This window comes from Eumetopias jubatus, unplaced genomic scaffold (assembly GCF_037043125.1).
Source record: "Eumetopias jubatus isolate StellerSeaLion01/CBP00866 unplaced genomic scaffold, mEumJub1_p1.0 scaffold_2, whole genome shotgun sequence".
Lineage (NCBI taxonomy): Eukaryota > Metazoa > Chordata > Mammalia > Carnivora > Otariidae > Eumetopias > Eumetopias jubatus.
In genome coordinates this window covers 96,566,399-96,588,212 of record NW_028274808.1, presented here as the reverse complement: position 1 = coordinate 96,588,212, position 21,814 = coordinate 96,566,399, and the positions used below count along the sequence as shown (strand labels likewise).

The following is a 21,814-nucleotide window of genomic DNA, read 5'->3' as shown; positions in this document are numbered from 1 at the left end:
AAGATAGAATTGGCAGGACTTGATGATTAACTGATGGCAGGGTACCCACTAAACTTGAATCTTCTTGACCCTCTCCTTCCCATCTAGTAACCAAAGAATCAAAATACATATATTATCTATTCTTTTTACAGGTCACCTGACAACCCAAATTAATTCTATAAGAAAGCACAAAATTATTCCATATAAATGTCATTTGTACATTTTGGGAATTCAGACTATGTGTAGTTTAGTTTCTTTTTTATCAGGGAGAGGGTATTGATGGGATGTGAAAGTGGCTAATAAGTAGGTGACCATACATCTACATTTGCCTGGGACTGTCCAGGTATAATCTTGTTTTCCTGATATAGTACTCCCTTCACTTCAAGAGTGTTCTGGTTTGCACAATAAAGCATTTGATCACCTTACCTGTAAGCCTCTTTTGAGGAATTATTATCTCAAGTTACTCTAGCAAGGACTAAATCAATAAAATACCAAAGAGACTCTTAAGAAAACTCTTAACTATATAAGAGTTATTATTACTATAGGTACTTAAGAGAATAATAAAGTGTACAAACCTTTTGGAGATATGGCCATATTGACATTATCACAATAGAAAATCCTGTAAAGAGGCAAAATGTGTTATTTATACTTAAAATGATTTCATCACTATAGATAGAATTTTTGGAACTATAACATGGACCTTATTTATTTATTTATTTCAAGATTTTATTTATTAATCTGACAGAGAGAGCACACAGGGAGAGCGGGAGCAGCAGGCTCCCCGCTGAGTAGGGAGCCCGATGCGGGGCTTGAGCCCAGAACCCCGGGATCATGACCTGAGCTGAAGGCAGACACTTAACCAACTGAGCCACCCAGGCACCCAATACTTCATTCTTTTTAGAAAGCCTATTTTAAAAAATAATTTCCTCTCAGTGGGGAGCTGGCTTTTCCCTATCCCTCTGCTGTTCCCCCTGCTTGTGCTCTCTCTCTCTGACAAATAAATAAATAAATAAATAAATAATTTAGTTATTAGTTTCATTTTAGTGTATTTTGAATTGACATATTGATTTTGAGGAAAAGAGGACTAGAAGAGTAAACTAATATTTGAAATCAAGGTTACAATTTCACAATCAAGAAACTTACAAACAGGTAAAATGTTTAACATACTAATTAAAATCTAAAGTTAAAATAATTTTCTTTTTTGCTATTAAAATTAAAATTATTACTTATAATTTTAGATAATTACTAAAAATTAGAAGTATTTTATTTTAATTCCAGTAAACATACAGTGTTATATTAGTTCTAGGTGTACAATATACTGATTCAAGAGTTCCATATATTACCCAGTGTTCATCATGACAAGTGCACTCCTTAATCCCCAATCCCCTATTTCACCCATCACCCCCCTCCCTCCTCCCCTCTGACTGGCCATCAGTTTGTTCTTTATAGTTAGTTAAGAGTCTGTTTCTTGGTTTGTCTCTCTCTCTCTTTTTTTTTACCCTTTGCTTTTTGTTGTTTCTTAAATTCCACATATGAATGAAATCATATGGTTTTGGTCTTTCTCTACCTGACTTATTTCGCTTAGCATATTCTCTAGCTCTACCCATGTAGCCTGTAGTTGCAAATGGCAAGATTTCATTCTGTTGATCTGTCTTCCATTGCTTTAATTTGCAGGGGCCAGCTATAGAACCTAAGAAAGTAGAGGAAAAGATTTTCCTCCCCACCACATATACAATGGACTATTATTGAGCCTTAAAAAAAAAAAGGAAATTCTGACTCATATTATAACATGGATGAACCTTAAGAACATTATGCTAAATAAAATAGTCACAAAAAGAAAAATACTGTATGATTCCATTTATATGAAGTATCTAGAGTAGTCCAATTCATAGAAAACAGAAAGAATGGTGGTTGCCAGGACGTAGGAGTAGGGGGAAATGAGGAGTTGTTTAATGGGTACAGAATTTTAGTTTAGCAAGATGAAAAAGCTCTGGAGATTGGTTACATAATCATGTAGACAAATGTAACACTTCTGATCTTAGAAATAGTTAAGATGGGAAATTTTGTATTATGTGATTTTTACCAAAATAATAATTTTTAAAAATTAAGTGACATTAAAATAAGATACTTTCCGAATTTTTGAAATTATATATAATTTCTAATACTTACCTACACTGCTGAGAAACATGGTAAGATATAGAATCCTAATAGATATCCATCGGCTCTTATAATGTTCTTCAGTTTCTGTAATATCCCATTCTCTAGGATTAAAGAAGAAAAAAGTAGTATAATGTTATCTCATTATGTGCAATTTTATTTTCTCTCTCCTAAAGTACAACTTTATTTTCTCTCTCTTAAAGTAATTAAAAAGATATGACAGAGGTATAATTTACTAATATTGGTTCTTGTTGTGCTAATTATCTATGAATAAGCATTATTTCTTTGAATTTCAATAGGTTATATTAATGCATCATTATACACAAACTTGGGAGACATCAGGTAGCTTAAAAAGGCATAACATTTTGTCAACTAATTATTTTGCTATCATTGACCTGCTACAAATCAAGTGTTGGAATTTGTTAAACTGACAAAATAAATAAAGCTATCAAAATAAATCAAACTAGCTACAACAACTAGATCTCCTATGGATGGGATATACAACTATTACGTATTTTAAAAAATAATTACTATCATCATTATGACATGTTCTATTTGATAACAGTAAATTGACTTTGCTGCAGGAAGCTATTTTGGCTAGGTACTTTCAGCAAAATTAATATAGAAGTGACACCAGAAAAGTTTGATGTGACATTCCTAGGCCTGGGACCTCTAGAACACTTGCCTTTGCTCCAACATGGGTTACCAGACAAGTTCTACCAGTGGACTAAAGAGAGTCCAAGGTCCTTCTAGACTGGGTTGATCTTTCATATAAGCCTATGACCTGGAGTAAAGGCAAGTATATTAAGTGTACATCTTACTTCAGTCAGGTGATACATGAGGGTGTGTATGGTTTCATTACATTCTCACATTCACATATGGAAAGAGTTAACAAATTTATCTTAATACGAGCTTTATGTTTTAAAATAATTAAGACAAACATAACAGCCAAATGCCTTCTTATGTTCTAAAGTTATTTTCTAAAATAGACCTTAGAGCTGTCAAAGTTGTCTTCAAAGAGAAACTTTTCAAAAAAGAAACTTTTTTTTTTTTCAAAAGTGATGTGATTGGGAGTGGTAGAGTGAAGGAAGACAGATAATATTAATTAGATTTACTATGTGCCAGGTATATTAGTTGCTGATATAATATATATGAAGTTCTTAATACTGTATATGCCATTCCATAAAAATAGACTTTTCACCATAATGTAGCATACCTGAAAAATAGCAGAACCCCAGGGGCACCTGGGTGGCTCAGTTGGTTAAGCAACTAACTCTTGATTTCAGCTCAGGTCATGATGTCAGGATTGTGAGGTTGAGCCTCATGTGCGGCTCCTCACTGGGTTCTGCACTGGGTGTGGAATCTGCTTAAGATTCTCTTTCTTCTTTTCCCTCTGCCCCTCCTGCCCTCTCCCCAGTCTAAAAACCAGAACCCCAGATGCTCATATTGATCATTCTTGACTTACAATGGGGTTACCTCCCAAAAAACCCATTGTAAATTGGAAATACATTAAGTTGGAAATGCATTTAATATACCTAACCTACTGAACACCATAGCTTAACCCAGCCTACCTTAAACATGCTCAGAACACTGACATTAGCCTACGGTTGAGAAAAATCATCTAACACAAAGCCTGTTTTATAACGAAGTGTTGAATATCTCATGTAATTTATAAAATACTGTACTAAAAGTGAGAAACACAATGCCTGTATGGGTACAGAATGGTTGAAAGTGCATGGGTGTGTTATGCTGGTGATCAAGTGGCTGACTGGGAACAGTGGCTCTCTGCCGCTGTCTAGCACTGCAAGAGAGTAGCCTATCATGTATCACTAGGCCAGGAAAAGATCAAAATTCAAAATTTGGAGTATGGTTTCTACTGAAAGCATATCACTTTTGCACCATTGTATAGTTGCAAAATCGTAAGCTAAGCTATCATAAGTCAGGGACCATCTATTTGGAAATCAATGTCCTGGAATTTGGAATACATAATGCAGATAATTACAGATCAGCAAAAGGTATCCACCATTCATTCCCACAGCACTGGATTCTGGTATCACTTTCCAGCATTGGGTATTATATTTTCAATGAACACATTATTATTTCCTGGATATCAGAAATTAAAATGACGGGGCACCTGGGAGGCTCAGTCGTTAAGCGTCTGCCTTCAACTCAGGTCATGATCTCGGGGTCCTGGGATCAAGCCCCACATTGGGCTCTCTGCTCAGCTGGGAGTCTGCTTCTCCCTCTCCCACTCCCCCTGCTTGTGTTCCCTCTCTCTGTCAAATAAATAAATAAAATCTTTAAAAAAAAAGAAGTTAAAATGACCATCACTAATAAGAACTATCATTAAAATAAGCCTGACTGGTGCAACCCCTCTGGAAAACAGTATGGAGGTTCCTCAAACAGTTGAAATTAGAGCTACCATTCGATCCAGCAATTGCACTACTGGGTATTTACCCCAAAGATACAAATGTAGGGACCCGAAGGGGTACGTGCACCCCAATGTTTATAGCAGCAATGTCCACAATAGCCAAACTGTGGAAAGAGCCAAGATGTCCATCAACAGATGAATGGATAAGGAAGATGTGGTATATACACACAATGGAATATTATGCAGCCATCAAAAGGAATGAGATCTTGCCATTTGCAACGACGTGGATGGAACTGGAGGGTGTTATGCTGAGTGAAATAAGTCAATCAGAGAAAGACATGTATCATATGACCTCACTGATATGAGGAATTCTTAATCTCAGGAACAAACTGAGGGTTGCTGGAGTGGTCGGGGGTGGGAGGGATGGGGTGGCTGGGTGATAGACATTGGGGAAGATATGTGCTACGGTGAGAGCTGTGAATTGAGTAAGACTGTTGAATCACAGATCTGTACTTCTGAAACAAATAACGCAACATATTTTAAGAAAAAAGAAAAAGAAGAAGATAGCAGGAGAGGAAGAATGAAGGGGAGTAAGTCAGAGGGGGAGACGAACCAGGAGAGATGATGGACTCTGAAAAACAAACTGAGGTTTCTGGAGGGGAGGAGAGTGGGGGGATGGGTTAGCCTGGTGATGGGTATTGAGGAGGGCACATTCTGCATGGAGCACTGGGTGTTATGAACAAACAATGAATCATGGAACACTACACCAAAACAAATTATGTAATATATGGTGATTAACATAACAATAAAAAATTAAAAAAAAAAGAAAACGAAGCAATAAAACCATAGTTGACTGGGGAAAAAAAAAAATAAGCCTGAAAATTTCAAGTAACTATTTGGCTCAGATCTTTTTTTTTTTTTTTAAAGATCTTATTATTGGGGCACCTGGGTGGCTCAGTCTTTAAGCATCTGCCTTCAGCTCAGGTCATGGTCTCTGGGTCCTGGGATGGAGCCCCACATCGGGCTCCCTGCTCCCCGGGAAGCCTGCTTCTCCTTCTCCCACTCCCCCTGCTTGTGTTCCCTCTCTCGCTGTGTCTCTCTCTGTCAAATAAATAAATAAAATCTTTAAAAAAAATTTCCTTCTTTTAATGACAGCTATTAAATATTGAAGGGATAACAGATTTAGAAAATTCCTATTTAATAACACTCTCCATGTAATAATGGATGAAAGAAAGGATAATTGAGGGGCGCCTGGGTAGCTCAGTCAGTTAAGCTTCTTCCTTCGGCTCAGGTCATGATCCTGGGGCTGTGATCCAGCCCCAGCCAGGGCTCCTTGCTCAGTGGGGAGTCTGCTTCTGCCTCTCCCTCTGCAGCTCCCCCTGCTTGCACTCTCTTGCTCTCTCTGTCAGATAAATAAATAAAATCTTAAAAAAAAAAAAAAAAAGAGAGAAAGGATAATTGATGGATCCTAAAACAACTGGTTGAAAAGTTGTTGAGGACAGGATAGTCACAGGGTCTCAAAGTATCAGCCCACTGGCTACTTCCTAATCCCAAAATGGAAAATGAGGCTTTATAATCAAGAGATATAGCAGTCACCCTCTTAACCAAGTGGTTAAGCTTGGCAACCACAATAGTGGGATGGCTGGGCATCTGATGCCTCCTTACATTAGTATATTGGGACATTCTCAACATAACCCATGGGAAGTTCTTGCCAGAAATGACTGACCAGGATCTGTTAAAAAAGAAACAGGCCAAAAATCCAGAATGTGAGAAGTTCTACAGAAAAAGACCTAGAATTGTCAAAAGATTCAACGTTGGAAAGAACAGAGAGAAAAGATCAGGGGACAGTTATCAGTTGAGAGAGTCTAAAAAAATACAACAATCAATGCATGACCATTAACTGGATCCTGTTTTTTTTCTTTTTTAAAGATTTATTTGAAAGGGGGAGACAGCACGAGTGCATGAGTGGGGGTTGGGGCAGAAAGAAAGGGAGAGAATCTCGAGCCAACTCCCCGCTGAGCATGGAGCCTGACATGAGGCTCGATCCCACCACCCAAGATCATGACCTGAGCTGATTACCCTGAGATCATGATCTTAGCCAAAATCAAGAGTTGGACATTTAACCGACCACCCAGGTGCCCCTGGATCCGTTGTTGTTGTTTTTAATAGCCATAAAGTACATTTTTGGAACAACTGAAAAAAACTTGAGTATAGACTGTATACTGCATGGTATTTTGAATTAGTATTGTATTTTTAGCTATGCCAATAGTGATGTAGTTGTGTAAAAGAATGTTTTTGTTTTGAGAAGATGCAGGCTGCAGGGGCACGTGGGTGGTTAAGTTGGTGAAGTGGCCGACTCTTGGTTTGGCTCAGGTCATGATCTCAGCGTTGTGAAGTCAGGCTCTGTACTCAGTGGAGAGTGTGCTTCTCTCTCTTCCTCTCCCTCTGCTCCTCCCATTGCATGCATGTGCTCTTTCTCTCTAAAAATAAATAAATAAATCTTTAAAAAAGAAAAAACAGAAGATGCAGGCTGCAGACTGAAATACCTGGGATAAAGTACCATGATATCTGCAACCTGCTTTTGGGAAGTTTAGCAAAAGAAGGGTATGTGGGTATATAGAAAGAAATCCGAGCAGCGTGGAAAAGGCTAATAGTTAGTGACAGGGTATACAGGTGTTCATTGTACTCTTTTTTCAACTTTTCTCTGGATTTGAAATTTTTCAAAATAAAGAATTTTACTTCTTCCTTCTTTTTAATTCAAAAGTATAATTTTGGTGAAGAAGTGCATCTTTCTACTCTGTTGGAGGGAGTAGGAACATAGGAGAATGTAACTGTCCTTCAGTCAAGTTACCATTTTTAAAATTTTATTATTTTTTTTTAAAAGATTTTATTTATTTATTTGACAGAGAGAGACACAATGAGTGAGAGAGGGAACACAAGTACGGGGAGTAGGAGAGGGAGAAGCAGGCTTCCCGCCGAGCAGACAACCCGATGTGGGGCTCAATCCCAGGACTCTGGGATCATGACCTGAGCTGAAGGCAGATGCTTAACAACGGAGCCATTCGGTGACACAAGTTACCACTTTTTTTTTTTTTAAGATTTATTTATTTTAGAAATAGAGAACGCATGAGTGGGGGGAGTGGCTGAGGGAGAGGGAGAGAGAAAGAGAAGCAGACTCTGCACTGAGCATGGAACCCGACGGGTGGGCTTGATCTCACCACTCTGAGATCATGACCTGAACTGAAATCAAGGGTCGGGGCTTAAAATGAACTACTGGCACTTCATCAAGATAAAAAGCTTTTGCTCAGCAAAGGAAACAGTCCACAAAACCAAAAGACAACCACAGAATGGGAGAAGATATTTGCAAATGTCTTATCAGATAAAGGGCTAGTATCTAAAATCTTTAAAGAACTTATCAAACTCAACACCCAAAGGACAAATAATCCAATCATAAAATAGGCAGAAGACATGAACAGATATTTCTCCAAAGACATACAAATGGCCAACAGACACATGAAAAAATGCTCAACATCACTTGGCATCAAGGAAATACAAATCAAAACCACAATAAGTTACCACCTCACATGGGTTGGAATAGCTAAAATTAGCAAGTCAGGAAACGACAGACGCTGGCGAGGATGCAAAGAAGGGGGAACTATACTGTTGGTGGGAATGCAAGCTGGTGCAGCCACTCTGGAAAACAGTATGGAGGTTCCTCAAAAAGTTGAAAATAGAGCTACCCTAGGACCAGCAATTGCACTACTGGATATTTACCCCAAAGATACAAATGTAGTGATCGATTTATTTTTTTTCAAAAGATTTTATTTATTTATTTGTCAGAAAGAGAAGGAGAGTGCACACAAGCAGAGGGAATGGCAGGCAGAGGGAGAAGCTGGCTCCCTGCTGGGCAAGGAGCCTGGGATCATGACCTGAGCCACCCAGGTGTCCTTGTAGTGATCTGTCTATAGCAGTCATGTCCACAATAGCCAAACTATAGAAAGAGCCCATATGTCTATCAACAAATGAATGGATAAAGAAGATGTGGCATACATATATAGAATGGAATATTACTCAGTCATCAAAAAAAATGAAATCCTGGGGCACCTGGGTGGCTCAGATGGTTAGGCGTCTGCCTTCGGCTCAGGTCATGATCCCGGGGTCCTGGGATCAAGCCCCACATTGGGCTCCTGGCTCGGCGGGGAGCCTGCTTCTCCCTCTCCCTCTGCCTCTCCCCCTGCTCATGCTCTCTCTATCTCTGTGTCTCAAATGAATAAATAAAATCTTTAAAAAAAAGTGAAATCTTGCCATTTGCAATGACATGGATGGAAGTAGAGAGGGTGTTATGCTAAGTGAACTAAGTCAATCAGAGAAAGATAATTATTATATGATCTCATTCATATGTGGAATTTAAGAAAACAAAGCAGAGGATCAAAGGGGAAGAGGCGAAAAAATAAAACAAGACAAAACCAGAGGGAGACAAACCATAAGAGACTCTTAATCATAGGAAGCAAACTGAGGGTTGCTGGAGGGGAGGGGGTGAGGGGTGGGATAACTGGGTGATGGATATTAATGCGGGCACGTGATGGAATGAGCACTGCGTATTATATAAGACTGATGAATCACTGACCTCTACTTCTGAAACTAATAATACAGTATATGTTAATTAACTAAATTTAAATTTTAAAATAAAATTAAAATTAAAAAAAGAGTTGGAGGCCTAACTGACTCAGCCACCCAGATGCCCCGTTACCATTTTTATTATATATATATATATCTTAAAGATTTTATTTATTTATTTGAGAAAAAGAGAGAAAGAGCACAAGAGGGGAGAGGGTCAGGGGGAAAAGTAGGCTCCCCACTGAGCCGGGAGCCCGACATGGGACTCGATCCCAGGACTCCAGGATCATGACCTGAGCGGAAAGCAGTCACTTAAACAACTGAGCCACCCAGGCACCCTTTTTAAATATATATTTTATTTTACAGAGAGAGAGAGAGAGAGAGTGAGAGAGAGAGAAAGAGCACAAGCAGGAGGAACAGCAAGTAGAGCGAGAGGGAAAAGCAGGTTCCTCACTGAGCAGGGAGCCTGATGCTGGGCTCAATCCCAATCATGACCTGAGCCAAAAGCAGACACTTAACCAACTGAGCCACCCAGGCGTCCCTTATTATATTTTCTTAATTGTGATGATTCAATCAACCATGTCACATGGTTAAGATTAAGTAATCTGAAGGTTTCTTTCTTGTATCACAAAGGCACAAGAAGGAATGCTGCACTTCCAAGACAATTTGTCAAACTTGTAACTTAAAAACTGGGAAGAATACATGAAATACTGGAGTGAACTGATCACCAAAATAAGTTAAATAAAATGTAACAGAAATAAGTAAACAGTGCCAAATTTAGGTCCAAAAGATCATTATTTAATACAAGGACCTTGGGTAAACAGCAGTACTTTATTTTAAAAAAATGACTCTGGAGATGGCTGGGTGGCTCAGTTAAGCATCTACCTTCGGCTCAGGTCATGATCCCAAGGTCCTGGAATCGAGTCCTGCATCGGGCTCCTTGCTCAGCGGGGAGCCTGCTTCTCTCTCTGCCTGCTGCTCCCCCTGCTTGTGTTCTCTCTCTCTCTGAAAAATAAATAAATAAAATCTTTATTTAAAAAAAAAACAAACGCAAAAAATGACTCTGGATTTACTGAGGGAAAAATAAAATTATTATTTACCAGAGAGAGCATTTGTGAACTACTGAAGAGCAAAAAAGAACCCATATTCAAAGAAGATAAGAGAAAAAAGTGTGTGCTCATTGACAGAATAGTGTAATGGTAATACAGTATAAAATTTAGAAGGCAAAAATAAACTGAGAATGTTCTATAAGGATATGCTCTATAAGACCAGAAGTTGCAGATATTATCTGTAATACAGAAATTGGACTAGAGCTGCAAAGAAAATTTTAAGTACCTGTTAACATTTTAGGATAATCTAAAAGAGGGATCAGCAATCTATAGTCTTTAGTCCAAATCCAACTTATCACCTGTTTCTAGATTACTAGTTTCTACTGGAGAATGTTTTTACAGATGAATATTTGTGAGCAACTTGTTAGAAAACATCAACTTTTAACTCTAGTTAAGAAAAATGCCACTCCTAAAAAGAAATTCCATTCCTCTCATGGATTTGTATTGCAAAAAATTTTACTCATTTATTATATTTTAAACTTCATTACTAAAATTTTTTGTGAGAATTTTTCTTTCTTGTTATCTAAATACCTCTATAATATCTTTGATTTTGCCTCTTGTCCTGCAAAGCCTAAAATATTTACCATTTGGGCCTTTACAGAAAAAGTTTGCCAATATTTTGTTCTCTTAAACACTACAGATGGGGTCAGTGGAGACCACTAAGGACTCACCAGACCAGTAAATTAAAACTAACCTCCTTAGTGAGAAAAAGTTGGTGGTGAACTAGGCTGTAGTTTCTACAATTTACTCGAAGCAAACAGAGCTTGTCAATTAGTTAGATATATGTTCATTTTACTAGGGAATCTGTTTTTTTTCTAAAGAATTTTTTTATTTATTCATTTGAGACAGAGATACAGAGAGAGCAGGAGCAGTGGGGAGAAGCAGAGGAAGAGGGAGAAGCAGACTCCCTGCTGAGCAGGGAGCCTGACGTGGGACTCAATCCTAGAACCTAGAGATCATGACCTGAGCCAAAGGCAGGTACTTAACCATCTGAGGCACCCAGGCACCCCGGGAATCTACGTTTTAAAACACAGTATGCTTATTGTATTATTCTTAAAATACACCCTATTATTTTTATTTTTTTAAGATCTTATTTATTTATTTGACAGCAAGAGAGGGAACACAAGCAGCGAGGGAGGGGGAGGGCCCGATGCGGGGCTCGACCCCAGGATTCTGGGATCATGACCTGAGCCGAAAGCAGATGCTTAACCGGCTGAGCCACCAGGCACCCCAAAATACACCCTTATTTAAAGATTTTATTTATTTATTTATTAGAGAGAGAGAATGAGACAAAGAGAGAGCATGAGAGGGGGGAGGGTCAGAGGGAGAAGCAGACTCCCCGCTGAGCAGAGAGCCCAATGTGGGACTCAATCCCAGGACTCCAGGATCATGACCTGAGCCGAAGGCAGTCGCTTAACCAACTGAGGCACCCAGGCGCACCCTTATTTAAAAAATACACTTTTATTTTTAAAATGCTAAATCTAGAACCTCAATCAAGTATTGTTTATGGACAGAACATCTGAATTTAGATGCACCCTAATGAGCCTCAAACAATCACTCAGACATAACTGAAGCATAAGAGTACATAAAAGTAAGAAAAAGAGGGGCGCCTGGGTGGCTGTTGTTGGGCGTCTGCCTTCGGCTTAGGTCATGATTCCAGGGTCCTGGGATCGAGCCCGGCATGCGGCTTCCTGCTCCGTGGGAAGCCTGCTTCTCCCTCTCCCACTCCCCCTTCTTGTGTTCCCTCTCTTGCTGTGTCTCTCTCTCTAGTAAATAAATAAATAAAATCTTCAAAAAAAAAAAGTAAGAAAAAGAATTGCTTATTTAAAGTAGATTTATTTGGACATGGTGACACAATATATACCGTAAGACCACATCTAACTATTAACTCAAGGATCCTGAATTTATCTGAAAAATAGTCAAGAACACAGGTAGAAGCAAAATGAACTTTGAGAAATCCAAATGTCACAAAGTCTATGCACTGAAGCACATGCACCTAAGAGAGATGGTTAGTCCTTAGTCATAGCTTCCATGTTCTAACTGCACATAATTCTATTAAGTTTAGAAATGGTTTTCAAAGCAGCAGCAAACCAGAAATCTCAAAATAAAGTTGGGAGAAGAGAGGCTGCTGACAGCAACAAAAACAGGGATTGTCAATACATAACAAAACATGATGAGGAATAGTCTGCCAGCAACAGATTAGGTAGAAAAGCTAAAAAGCAGACATAAAACATGAAGCGTGTAGCAGTGTAGAATAAATTAGTAAGAAAGTGAAAGAAAGTAAAGGGCGCCTGGGTGGCTCAGTAGGTTAAAGCATCTGCCTCAGGCTCAGGTAATGATCCCAGGAATGGGCTCCGGGCTCACTGGGGAAATCTGCTTCTCCCTCTGCCTTTCACCCTGCTCATGCTCTCTCTCTCTCAAATAAATAAATAAAATCTTTAAAAAAAAGTGTAAAATAAACTAGTATAGAAGCAAATAGTCCAAAATGTCTCAATAGGCCCTGAGTACAACCCTGTATTACGGAATATTTCGGAATTGATAATAATTGTATTGATCTCAGGATAAAATGTAGATAAAATTGCAATACATATAATCCGTGTAGTAAAGCGGGGACCAGAGAAATACACTGCCCAAAGAGTTTCAAACAGAGTGGTTAAAATGAAAGTCTGGTGCTTAAGAGAGACAAACGAAAATTAACAAAAATTAACATGGTCGTTGACAGCTTAACTGTGTATTAATTTACTTGATAAATTATGTTTCAAACACAATAATATTTAATTCCGTTTTCCTAAAGACAAAAATAGTTACTTAACTGAGTAGTAAGAGACAAACTGAACAATTCTGAATTACTGTCCATAAAGTAGGATCAAAAATAACCAGAAATATAAGGGTCGAAGTACAGTTCATCCTTAAACGCTAAGAAATTGGTCTTTACATGTTTGGCATAGGAGAAAGGTATGCTCGTTTTGTACAGGTTTTACTTGCTAACGAAGTATCAAAAAGTTATCACGCAATTAAGTCAATACTAAGAGAGGTTTCTTCAAGTATCAATTAAAACCATCATTTCGGAACTTTTGTGAAACGTGTAAGTGATGAGCTCCGTAGAGGAACGCAGAATGCGGTGGTTTAATGGCTGCGACACTGTTGGGAGTGAAGGTCCAAGAGCAGTGTGAATTTCTCTAACACCTTCACCAGAACTCGCTGCTCATCGCGCCGCGCGACGAATTTTCTTTCCTCAGCAGCAGGAGCACATCATCCAGTCTCGCGCGACCGGCCACAGCCTCCCGCCGCCCTGAATCCCACGTTCGGGCCCATGAGGCTGACGCCGGGAAAGGGGCCAGTGGCAATAGTGCAGGAAGGTGAGGGGGCCTTCCCCCAACATCCGCTCACCTGCTTCCGGCTGTGCGGTCCTCTAAGAGTGGCTCCTGCTCTGCCTCGATTCCCAGGCTCGCCATAGTTACACAAACGAGGCGGTGTGAGGCCAACTCTCGCGACACCTCCTGCTCCCTCCCATCCCAGTTGGCCAAAGCTGTCAAAGCAAGTCAGCAAGTGCGCGTGCGTGCCCGGCAGCTGGAAGTGGGCGGAGCGCCCCGAGGTCAGAGAGGGAGTTACGGGGGAGTCCGGACCGCGTGGAGCGGGAAGAAATCAGGAGTGGGGCCCTGTGTCCTGGCTCTCCTCCTCAGGTCCGCGTTTCTCGGCCACCCGGGACTGCTTGGGAGACAACCGGGGCGGGTTCAGGGCGTGTCCAAACGGCTGCCCCGCCCCGGGCTCGTCCCTCTCCCTAGGTTTGGCTGTCTGGGTCTCTAATTCTTGGGTTCCTGGAGAGGTTGCTGTCACTGCATTTGTGGCTCCGACGGAAGGCAAGTCCTAGGAGCCAGGGGAAGGACAGCGCCAGGAGGCTCGGCTGGCTGGACAGCAGGTGCCCTAAGAACCGACAGTGAGTAAGAAGCCGGTCCAGGTGGCGCTCCCCGAGCCTCTCGACACACTGCGTACGTGCCCGGAAGCAGGGACAGGGGACGCAGGGCTTGGCGGGAGACGCGGAGGTCCCGGGCGCTGGACGAGGCGGGGTTTTAGGGCGCGCTTTGGCCGACCCGGGTGAGTTAGGCTGGCGGGCGGTCTCTAATCCCTGTGGAAAGTGGAACTGTCTTGGCGCTGTTGTTTTCTCGCTCGGCTAACTACAAAGGCTAACTACCTTTCCTGTAGTGCCTTGTTCTAATCTGGGGATCCTCAGATCGGCCTCTCACTGTCTCCTGCGCCTACTGGGGGATTCAGTCTTGCAAGATACCACTAGCAGACCCTGCTGCTGTAATCTAGGGTTTAGAAAAGGCCCAGCACCAATTTAGCAGTGACCAGCACCTTTCATCATAAAGAAAATGCCATTTTTTGAAAAAAACTTGTGTTTTGTTTTGTTTTGTTTCAGTAGATCTTGATGCTGTCTCTTTCCTGGTGCTTACATATTATGTTACTTTTCTACAAGTAGGCTTGTAAGGTAGTTGGTAGCAGTAGTCATTATGTGTGTCATTGTTTTATTAGTGCTAGTACATTCTCATGTGATTTCACTTGATTACAACTTTCCTATGAGTTAGATAAAGCAGACACATTTCTATTTTATAGAGAACTAAGATTCAGAGAAGTTGACAACTTACCCAGAGTCACTTGGACTGAAAGTGGCAGAGTTGGGACTCAATTCACTTCTTTCAACCAATATTTATAAGCAGTTAACCTATGCCAGACCCTATATTAGTTATTTGTTGTGTAGTATGTGCCATCACTTGTAACCTTTGTCTTGTTTGTGACCTTCTTGTGTTTATCCTGTCAGGGACATTCCACTTGTGAGCAGCTAAATTTGAAATGTGTTTTCTGTTAGTTCAGAACTATTTTCTGAATCCAGACCTGATATTTTCTGCTTGGATTCAGTCTTGCAAATTTGTTTGTAACAGCTCAAAAAACTAACCAGATTCCTATGACTGGTTCCTAGAAGGTATATAGGTAAAAAAAAATTAATATCTATTTTTTTGCCATAATGTTGCTTTAATGTGTCATTGACTTCTTTTCTAATCCCCGAAGTCTAGCATGAGTGCCTGTGTGTGTGTGTGTGTGTGTGTGTGTGTGTGTGTGTGTATTTCACAAAGGGACTTTTAACTGGGATTGCACCAAGCAGAATAATTGCTAGATGAATATATGTTGAGTGAGTGCTTATTCATTTGCCTCACTTAATCCCTACAACAGTCTTCTGAGCTGGGATTGTGTCAAGCATACAAGGAAAGCGAAAGCATGGAGAATAATTTTCCTAGGGTCACACCACGAATAAGTAGCAAAGCAAGAATCCAAGAAACACAGGACTCCTGAATGTAAAGCCAGTGCTTTTTCACCAGCAGCCTTACTATGAAAAGAATTTTAAGAAGAATCTTTTCCTGTATCTCTTAAAATATATTAAAACAGGTGATCAATTTTTATATAAATTGAATAATTTTCTACTGTGTGTATAATAGGCCGGTTATTATTCGCCTTTTATAGATTAAGGTGGCATCAAGGTCACATAGCTAGTGAAGGAACCCAGGTCTTCTGACACTGCTATTTTCCATTGCTACCTCCAAGTGATGGCTTTAGACCATGAAAGTACATGGAATGAGTGTGTAAAACCGGTGAAATCTAAATAAGCTCTATGTATTGTACCATAGGGAAAAAAACAAAGAAAAAAATCATTTCTTAGGAACAGTGCACCTACACAAAGTAAACATTTAAGAAATCTTTTAAAAATCATAATTACTTTCTTTAAAGCCCATGGAAAAGAAGAACTAAGTTTGAAAAGAGATTAGATTATTTGCTGAATGTTTCACATGATGATATGAGACAATCACCTGTTGAATTTCCTTAGATGACTGCTTAGAATAGATGTCCACCCCTCAAAACAAATGAACAAATAAACTTCCTATTTATGTATCAACTTTATGAGGATAAAAATCCAGAAAAAAATTAGGATTGCATTGTGTAAATGCTTAAGTATTAGAGTGATAGGAGATAAAAGTACTATATGGCATACAGACACTGAGTGCCACTTCAGCAATAGAGCTCATTTCTAGGAAAGACTTCATTCCTTGGCACTGTAATAGAACTTCTCCTTTTGTAGAAGCTTATTTTTGTAGAAGTACTTTGAGTTTTCATTTGGCATTGGCTATATAAAAATATAGATGACAGGGGCGCCTGGGTGGCTCAGCTCTTAATTGTCTGCCTTCGGCTCAGGTCATTATCCCAGGGTCCTGGGATCAAGCCCCGCATTGGGCTCCCTGCTCGGTGGGAAGCCTGTTTCTCCCTCTCCCACTCCCCCTGCTTGTGGTCCCTCTTTTGCTGTGTCTCTCTCTGTCAAATAAATAAATAAAATCTTTAAATATAGATAGATAGATAGATAGATAGATAGATGACAGTTATCAGTTTGGCTTGATACATACTTCAAAAATAGGTCTGTCTCTGCAGAAGCTCACTGGTGTCAATCCAGCCTGATGTAGGTGCTTTAAGTATCTGATGTGGCTCTAAATAGTGCCTCTTTTTGGTGAACTGGAGTTATCTTTACTCTGGACTTGGATTATTATCTGTTCATGGTGGCACGGGATAGCAGTTAGCCCTACCTAGACTTATGTGTTTAGAACGTCCCAGAAAACCTGGACGTTAATATTGTTGTTGGGACTGAAATGGAATTTAAGAAGTTCTTTGTAATCCTCAACTCTATAGCCAAACTTACAGCAGGTTATGTGTGTGTTTGATTTACATTCTATAACTTACTGGTCAGTGGTTCACTGCAGGTAAATATAGCAAGGGATATGCTGGCTCTGGATTTGAGGTGTTGATTGTTATGGCCCATATTATATGGAATTAAAGTGATTTGGAAAGCTTTTCTGGTATAGGGTTGAAAATTAGAAATGACTAAACAACTTAGACATATAATAAACAATGCTACTTTACAAAGTATTCGAAGAGTTCATTGTTCTCAGGTCCTTTCCTGCTTCTCTTGAACTTTTTACTTTTGTATATTTGCCTTTGATTACCATCTTAGAAGAATATTGGGTAGAAAAATGGGATGTTTCATGAACAGTTTTCTTCTTACTGTAAAATACAAGTGTTGGAATTTTGGGGTTATTTGTTTATTTTAAAGATTTTATTTATATATTTGACACAGAGCGAGCACAAGCGGGGGAGCAGCAGGCAGAGGGAGAGGGAGAAGCAGGCTCCCTGCTAAGCAAGGAGCCCAATGGAGGACTCAATCCCAGGACCTTGGGATCCTGACCTGAGCCGAAGGCAGCGGCTTAACCAACTGAGCCACCCAGGTGCCCCAGAATTTGGGATTTTTTAATGCTAATATGGAATCTGCTATTGATGCTGTTTATGTTACAAAGGAAGACGTTAACCCCCATCCTTTTCCAGCCACTATAGAGAAAATAAATGGCCCATGATGATATGTTATGTGGCAGAGTTGATGGGATGACACTCCCATGGTTACATTAAGTTATATTAGACTCTGCCTTGCTAGAACACTCAGTCTCACTCTCCTGTTGGCTTTGAAGAGGTAAGCTGCCCTTTTGTGAACGTATGTGGAGAGAGTCACGTGGTAGGGAACCATGGATAGCCCCTAAGAGCTCAGATTGGCCTCTGGCTGACAAATAGTAAAATATTGAAACTCTCAGCCCTATAGCTGTGAAGAAATGAATTCTGCTAACAAGCTGAGTGGGCTTGTAAGCAAGTTTTTCTCTAGTCAAGCTTCCAGATGAGAATACAGCCCAGCTGACACCTTGATTAAAGCTAGATGAGACCCTAAAGCAGAAAACCCATGTAGGCTGGGTTCTTGGAAACTAATCCTCAAGAAAGGGGAATTGAGAAGATGGGGGAAACCAATTAAAGAGATCTGTTCTTCAAATTCTTCTATTTAAAGGCATTAGTGAGGTGTTTAGGTATTTAAATTATGCCGTAGCATTTTTTTGAAGAGAATAATACATGCTTTGAGTTCTGTTCTTAGATCAGTAGGATAATGAACTACTTATACTTACTGAGAAAGTTACCAAGAGGGAAAGAAAGTATCAATTAACTTCTGAAGAGTTTTGTAGAGAGACTATCAAATTAACTCCAGTTTCTAAATTTTTCCATTATTTTTATTGTGGTAAAATACACATCATATAAAATTTACCATCTTAACCATTTTTAAGTGTACAGTTCAGTGGTATTAAGTTCAGTCATACTGTTGTGCAAACATTAACCACCATTCATCTATAGAACTCTTCATCTTGCAAAACCAAAACTCTCTACACATTAGACAATACCCACCCCTTTTCCTGTTCCCTCAGCCCCTGGTAACCACCATTCTTCTTTCTGTTTATGAATCTGGCTGCTCTAGGAACCTCATATAAGTAGAATCGTATATTTGTTTTTTTATGACTGGCTTGTTTCACTTAGTGTAATGTCCTCAAGGTTCTTCCACATTGTAGCATATGTTAGAATTTCATTCCTTTTTAAGGCTGAATAATATTCCATTGTATGTATACTCCACATTTTGCTTATCTATTCATCCATTGACAGACATGTGAGTTTTTTCCACCTTTTAGCTACCAAATTACAAATTTTAAGAAGGCAGACAAAACACAGCTAATTAAATAACTAATGTTTGTTTTAGATAGAATACTAATTTTAGGTCTACCTTGTGACATGTTTAATTCTTTTAAAATCAATATTTACATTTTACCTATACCATTTTATAGGATTGGATAATTTATCGTTTTAATGTAGTGTTTTATAGTTGTATTTTTGCATTTGTGACATTATTGTGGCATTTGTGACATATCTATGATTCATTTGGTTTTTCTAGCCCACGGGTCAGCAAACTATGGCCTATGGGCCAACCTGCCTGCTTTTGTGTGGGCCATAAACTAAGAACAGTTTTTACACATGAACATTAGTACTCAATTTGGTGATAAGGGCACTAACTTTGAACCCCCATTACACAAAATCCCAAGAAAAAAATTTTACTCCTCTCATTTCTAGACCTATATTACGAAAGATTGCTTATTATTATTATTATATTTTGAATTTCCTCAAAAATTATGTGAATATTAGTTTTCTTTTTTTGTGATTTTTATGTACCTACACAATACCTTTGATTTCACCTCTTGGCTTGCAAAACTTATAATATTTACTATCTAACCTTTTATAGAAAAGTTTGCAGGATCTCTCCTCTGTTCTATTTATAACATTGTTCTTTTGAGATACTATTTTTTAAACTTGTTACAACAGACACTAAGATTTTATGTTTATGTCATTTATTTAATATTTTTCCATGCAGAATTCTACAAGGTATCATTTTGTAATTGGATATAGTTAGTACAGATTCCTTTTAAAAATATTCTTTAGCTTTTTCTTTCATTTTCAAATCATTATTTTCTCCTAACTAGGTGTATTATTAAAGATATCTTAGAAAAATATTAATCAGATAAAATCAGATATCTGTTTTAAAGGCAGACTTATAAAAATCCTTAGGACAGTAGATTAAGAAGTGTAATCCTGAAAGTTCGTAACATGCATTGAACTTTTTCGCTTTATAACTTGTGATCTTGGGTTTCTGATATGGCTTAGCTTGTAAGAAATTGGAGGAATAGCATGGTATGGTGGAGAGATGCATATCCCATCACAGAGGAATAAATCTCCCCCTAAATATTTGATATACTCATTCCTGGAATGCAATTCTAATACAAAAGTTGTGGGATTAAAGGAAAAAATCTAGAATAAACTGTTTTCTTAGGAAATAGTATTATTAATCTAAAGAGAAAGTATAAGGAAAAAGGATTCCTTTTCATAGTAGTTATCACAAATACTAAATATTTTGTTAGTCATGTAACATGCTTCATAAAAATACTTAAAGGGTAGAATAAAATATTAATGGGGGAAATAAAACTCTGGATGGAAAGACTAAAAAAATAATAACAGTGTTACTAAGTTAATATATGGATTGAACATACTATTGGTTACATTACAAAAAGGATATTTTATAAGTTATGACAAACAAATGGGACGTATATGGAAAACTTATTATAGACGTTCAAACACTAAAACAACACTTGTAAGAGCTGCTTGAAAGGGGTTTTAAAAATGGGATATAGGTTTTAGAACTAGATCTAAGTTTATAGAAGATTTCTAGATTTTTTAAAGATTATTTATTTATTTGAGCGAGTGCACGAGCAGGGGGTAGGCGCAGAGGGAGAGGGAGAAGCAAACTCCCCGCTGAGCATGGAGCCGACTGTGGGGCCCCATCCCAAAACCCAAAGATCATGACCTGAGCCGAAGGCAGACACTTAACCGACTGAGCCACCCAGGTGCCCCAAAGATTTCTAGATTTAAAAAATAGGAATTAGTTGGGGCGCCTGAGTGGCCCAGTCAGTTGAGCATCCCACTTTTGATTTCTGCTCAGGTCATGATCTCAGGGTCCTGGGATCAAGCCCTGCTTGGGGCTCTGCACTCAGCGGGAGTCTGCTTGAGATTCTCTCTCTTCCTCTCCCTCTGCCCACCGTGCTCCCCCAGACCCCGCGCTTGATTACCTAAGATTACTTTAGTAAGATTGCCAAAAAAGGGAAAATTCCAGGGGTGCCTGGGTGGCTCAGTTCGTTAAGCGACTGCCTTCGGCTCAGGTCATGATCCTGGAGTCCCGGGATCAAGTCCCGCATCGGGCTCCCTGCTCAGCGGGGAGTCTGCTTCTCCCTCTGACCCTCTTCCCTCTCGTGCTCTCTATCTCTCATTCTCTCTCTCTCAAATAAATAAATAAAATCTTTAAAAAAAAAAAGGGAAAATTCCATACTTCCCTGTACTCCCTCCTCTGCCCTCAAACTGTGGCCTCCCACCACTGTCTTGTGGCAGTCTTCGCTTTGCTGTCCTGCTGGCCACTTCCTAGTGGTGTACTCTGTAAACTTTTATCTCTGTTATTCTGCCTTGGGTGAATTCTTTCACCACCTGTACCCCCAGCCTCTACCTGATTGGATCACCCCACATTTGATGGCACCCCATTTGATTGGGAGACCCCACAATAAGGATAATCAATAATATTGTTGCTATTAGTCATAGGTATAGCACTTAAATTTGCATAGTACTGTTTAAATGCTTCATAAATGGTAACTCATTTACTTCTCATACCAATCCTAAGGGGTAAGTACTGTTATTATTCCCATTTTACAGATGACTCACAGAAAGGATAAGTGACTTGCTCAAAGTCACATGGGAGAGGATTCAACCCAGGGAAGAGTGTATGCTCTTAGCCATTATGACATATTGAACTTTAAATATATCTCTTTCAAATTTATATACACTAAAATGTAAAACAATTAAATGTGAATAATTTTTTAAAAGTGAAAAATCAAAACCAAAAGTCTAAAAGAACTAAACCCAAAAAATACCATAGTTGTAAATATAAATGGGCTAAGCTCATCTCTTTTTTATTTTTTTAAAGATTTTATTTATTTATTTGACAGAGAGAGACACAGTGAGAGAGGGAACACAAGCAGGGGGAGTGGGAGAGGGAGAAGTAGGCTTCCCATAGAGTGGGGAGCCCAAT

At 39.2% G+C, this 21,814-nt stretch overlaps 2 protein-coding genes across 5 annotated transcripts in view; one reads left to right on the top strand and one right to left on the bottom strand.

Annotated features, from left to right (window-relative positions):
* MFSD8 (major facilitator superfamily domain containing 8) overlaps positions 1–13,713 on the bottom strand; it is a 40,980-nt gene extending 27,267 nt beyond the window's left edge. The window contains exons 1-3 of the mRNA XM_028102363.2: positions 13,624–13,713; positions 2,149–2,240; positions 555–598 (exon numbers count right to left, since the gene is read on the bottom strand). Of these exons, the coding sequence (XP_027958164.2) occupies positions 555–598; positions 2,149–2,240; positions 13,624–13,688 (201 nt within the window). The 5' untranslated portion in view covers positions 13,689–13,713. The remainder of the gene's footprint in view (positions 1–554; positions 599–2,148; positions 2,241–13,623) is intronic.
* A 110-nt stretch (positions 13,714–13,823) lies between these two features.
* The window catches only part of ABHD18 (abhydrolase domain containing 18), a 51,650-nt gene continuing 43,659 nt past the window's right edge, over positions 13,824–21,814 (top strand). For 2 of the 4 annotated variants that reach the window (XM_088021046.1, XM_088021043.1), the window contains exon 1: positions 13,824–14,222. The gene's annotated coding sequence lies outside the window, so the exon portion shown is untranslated. The remainder of the gene's footprint in view (positions 14,223–21,814) is intronic. The other 2 variants (XM_088021044.1, XM_088021045.1) reach the window with 2 other exon arrangements.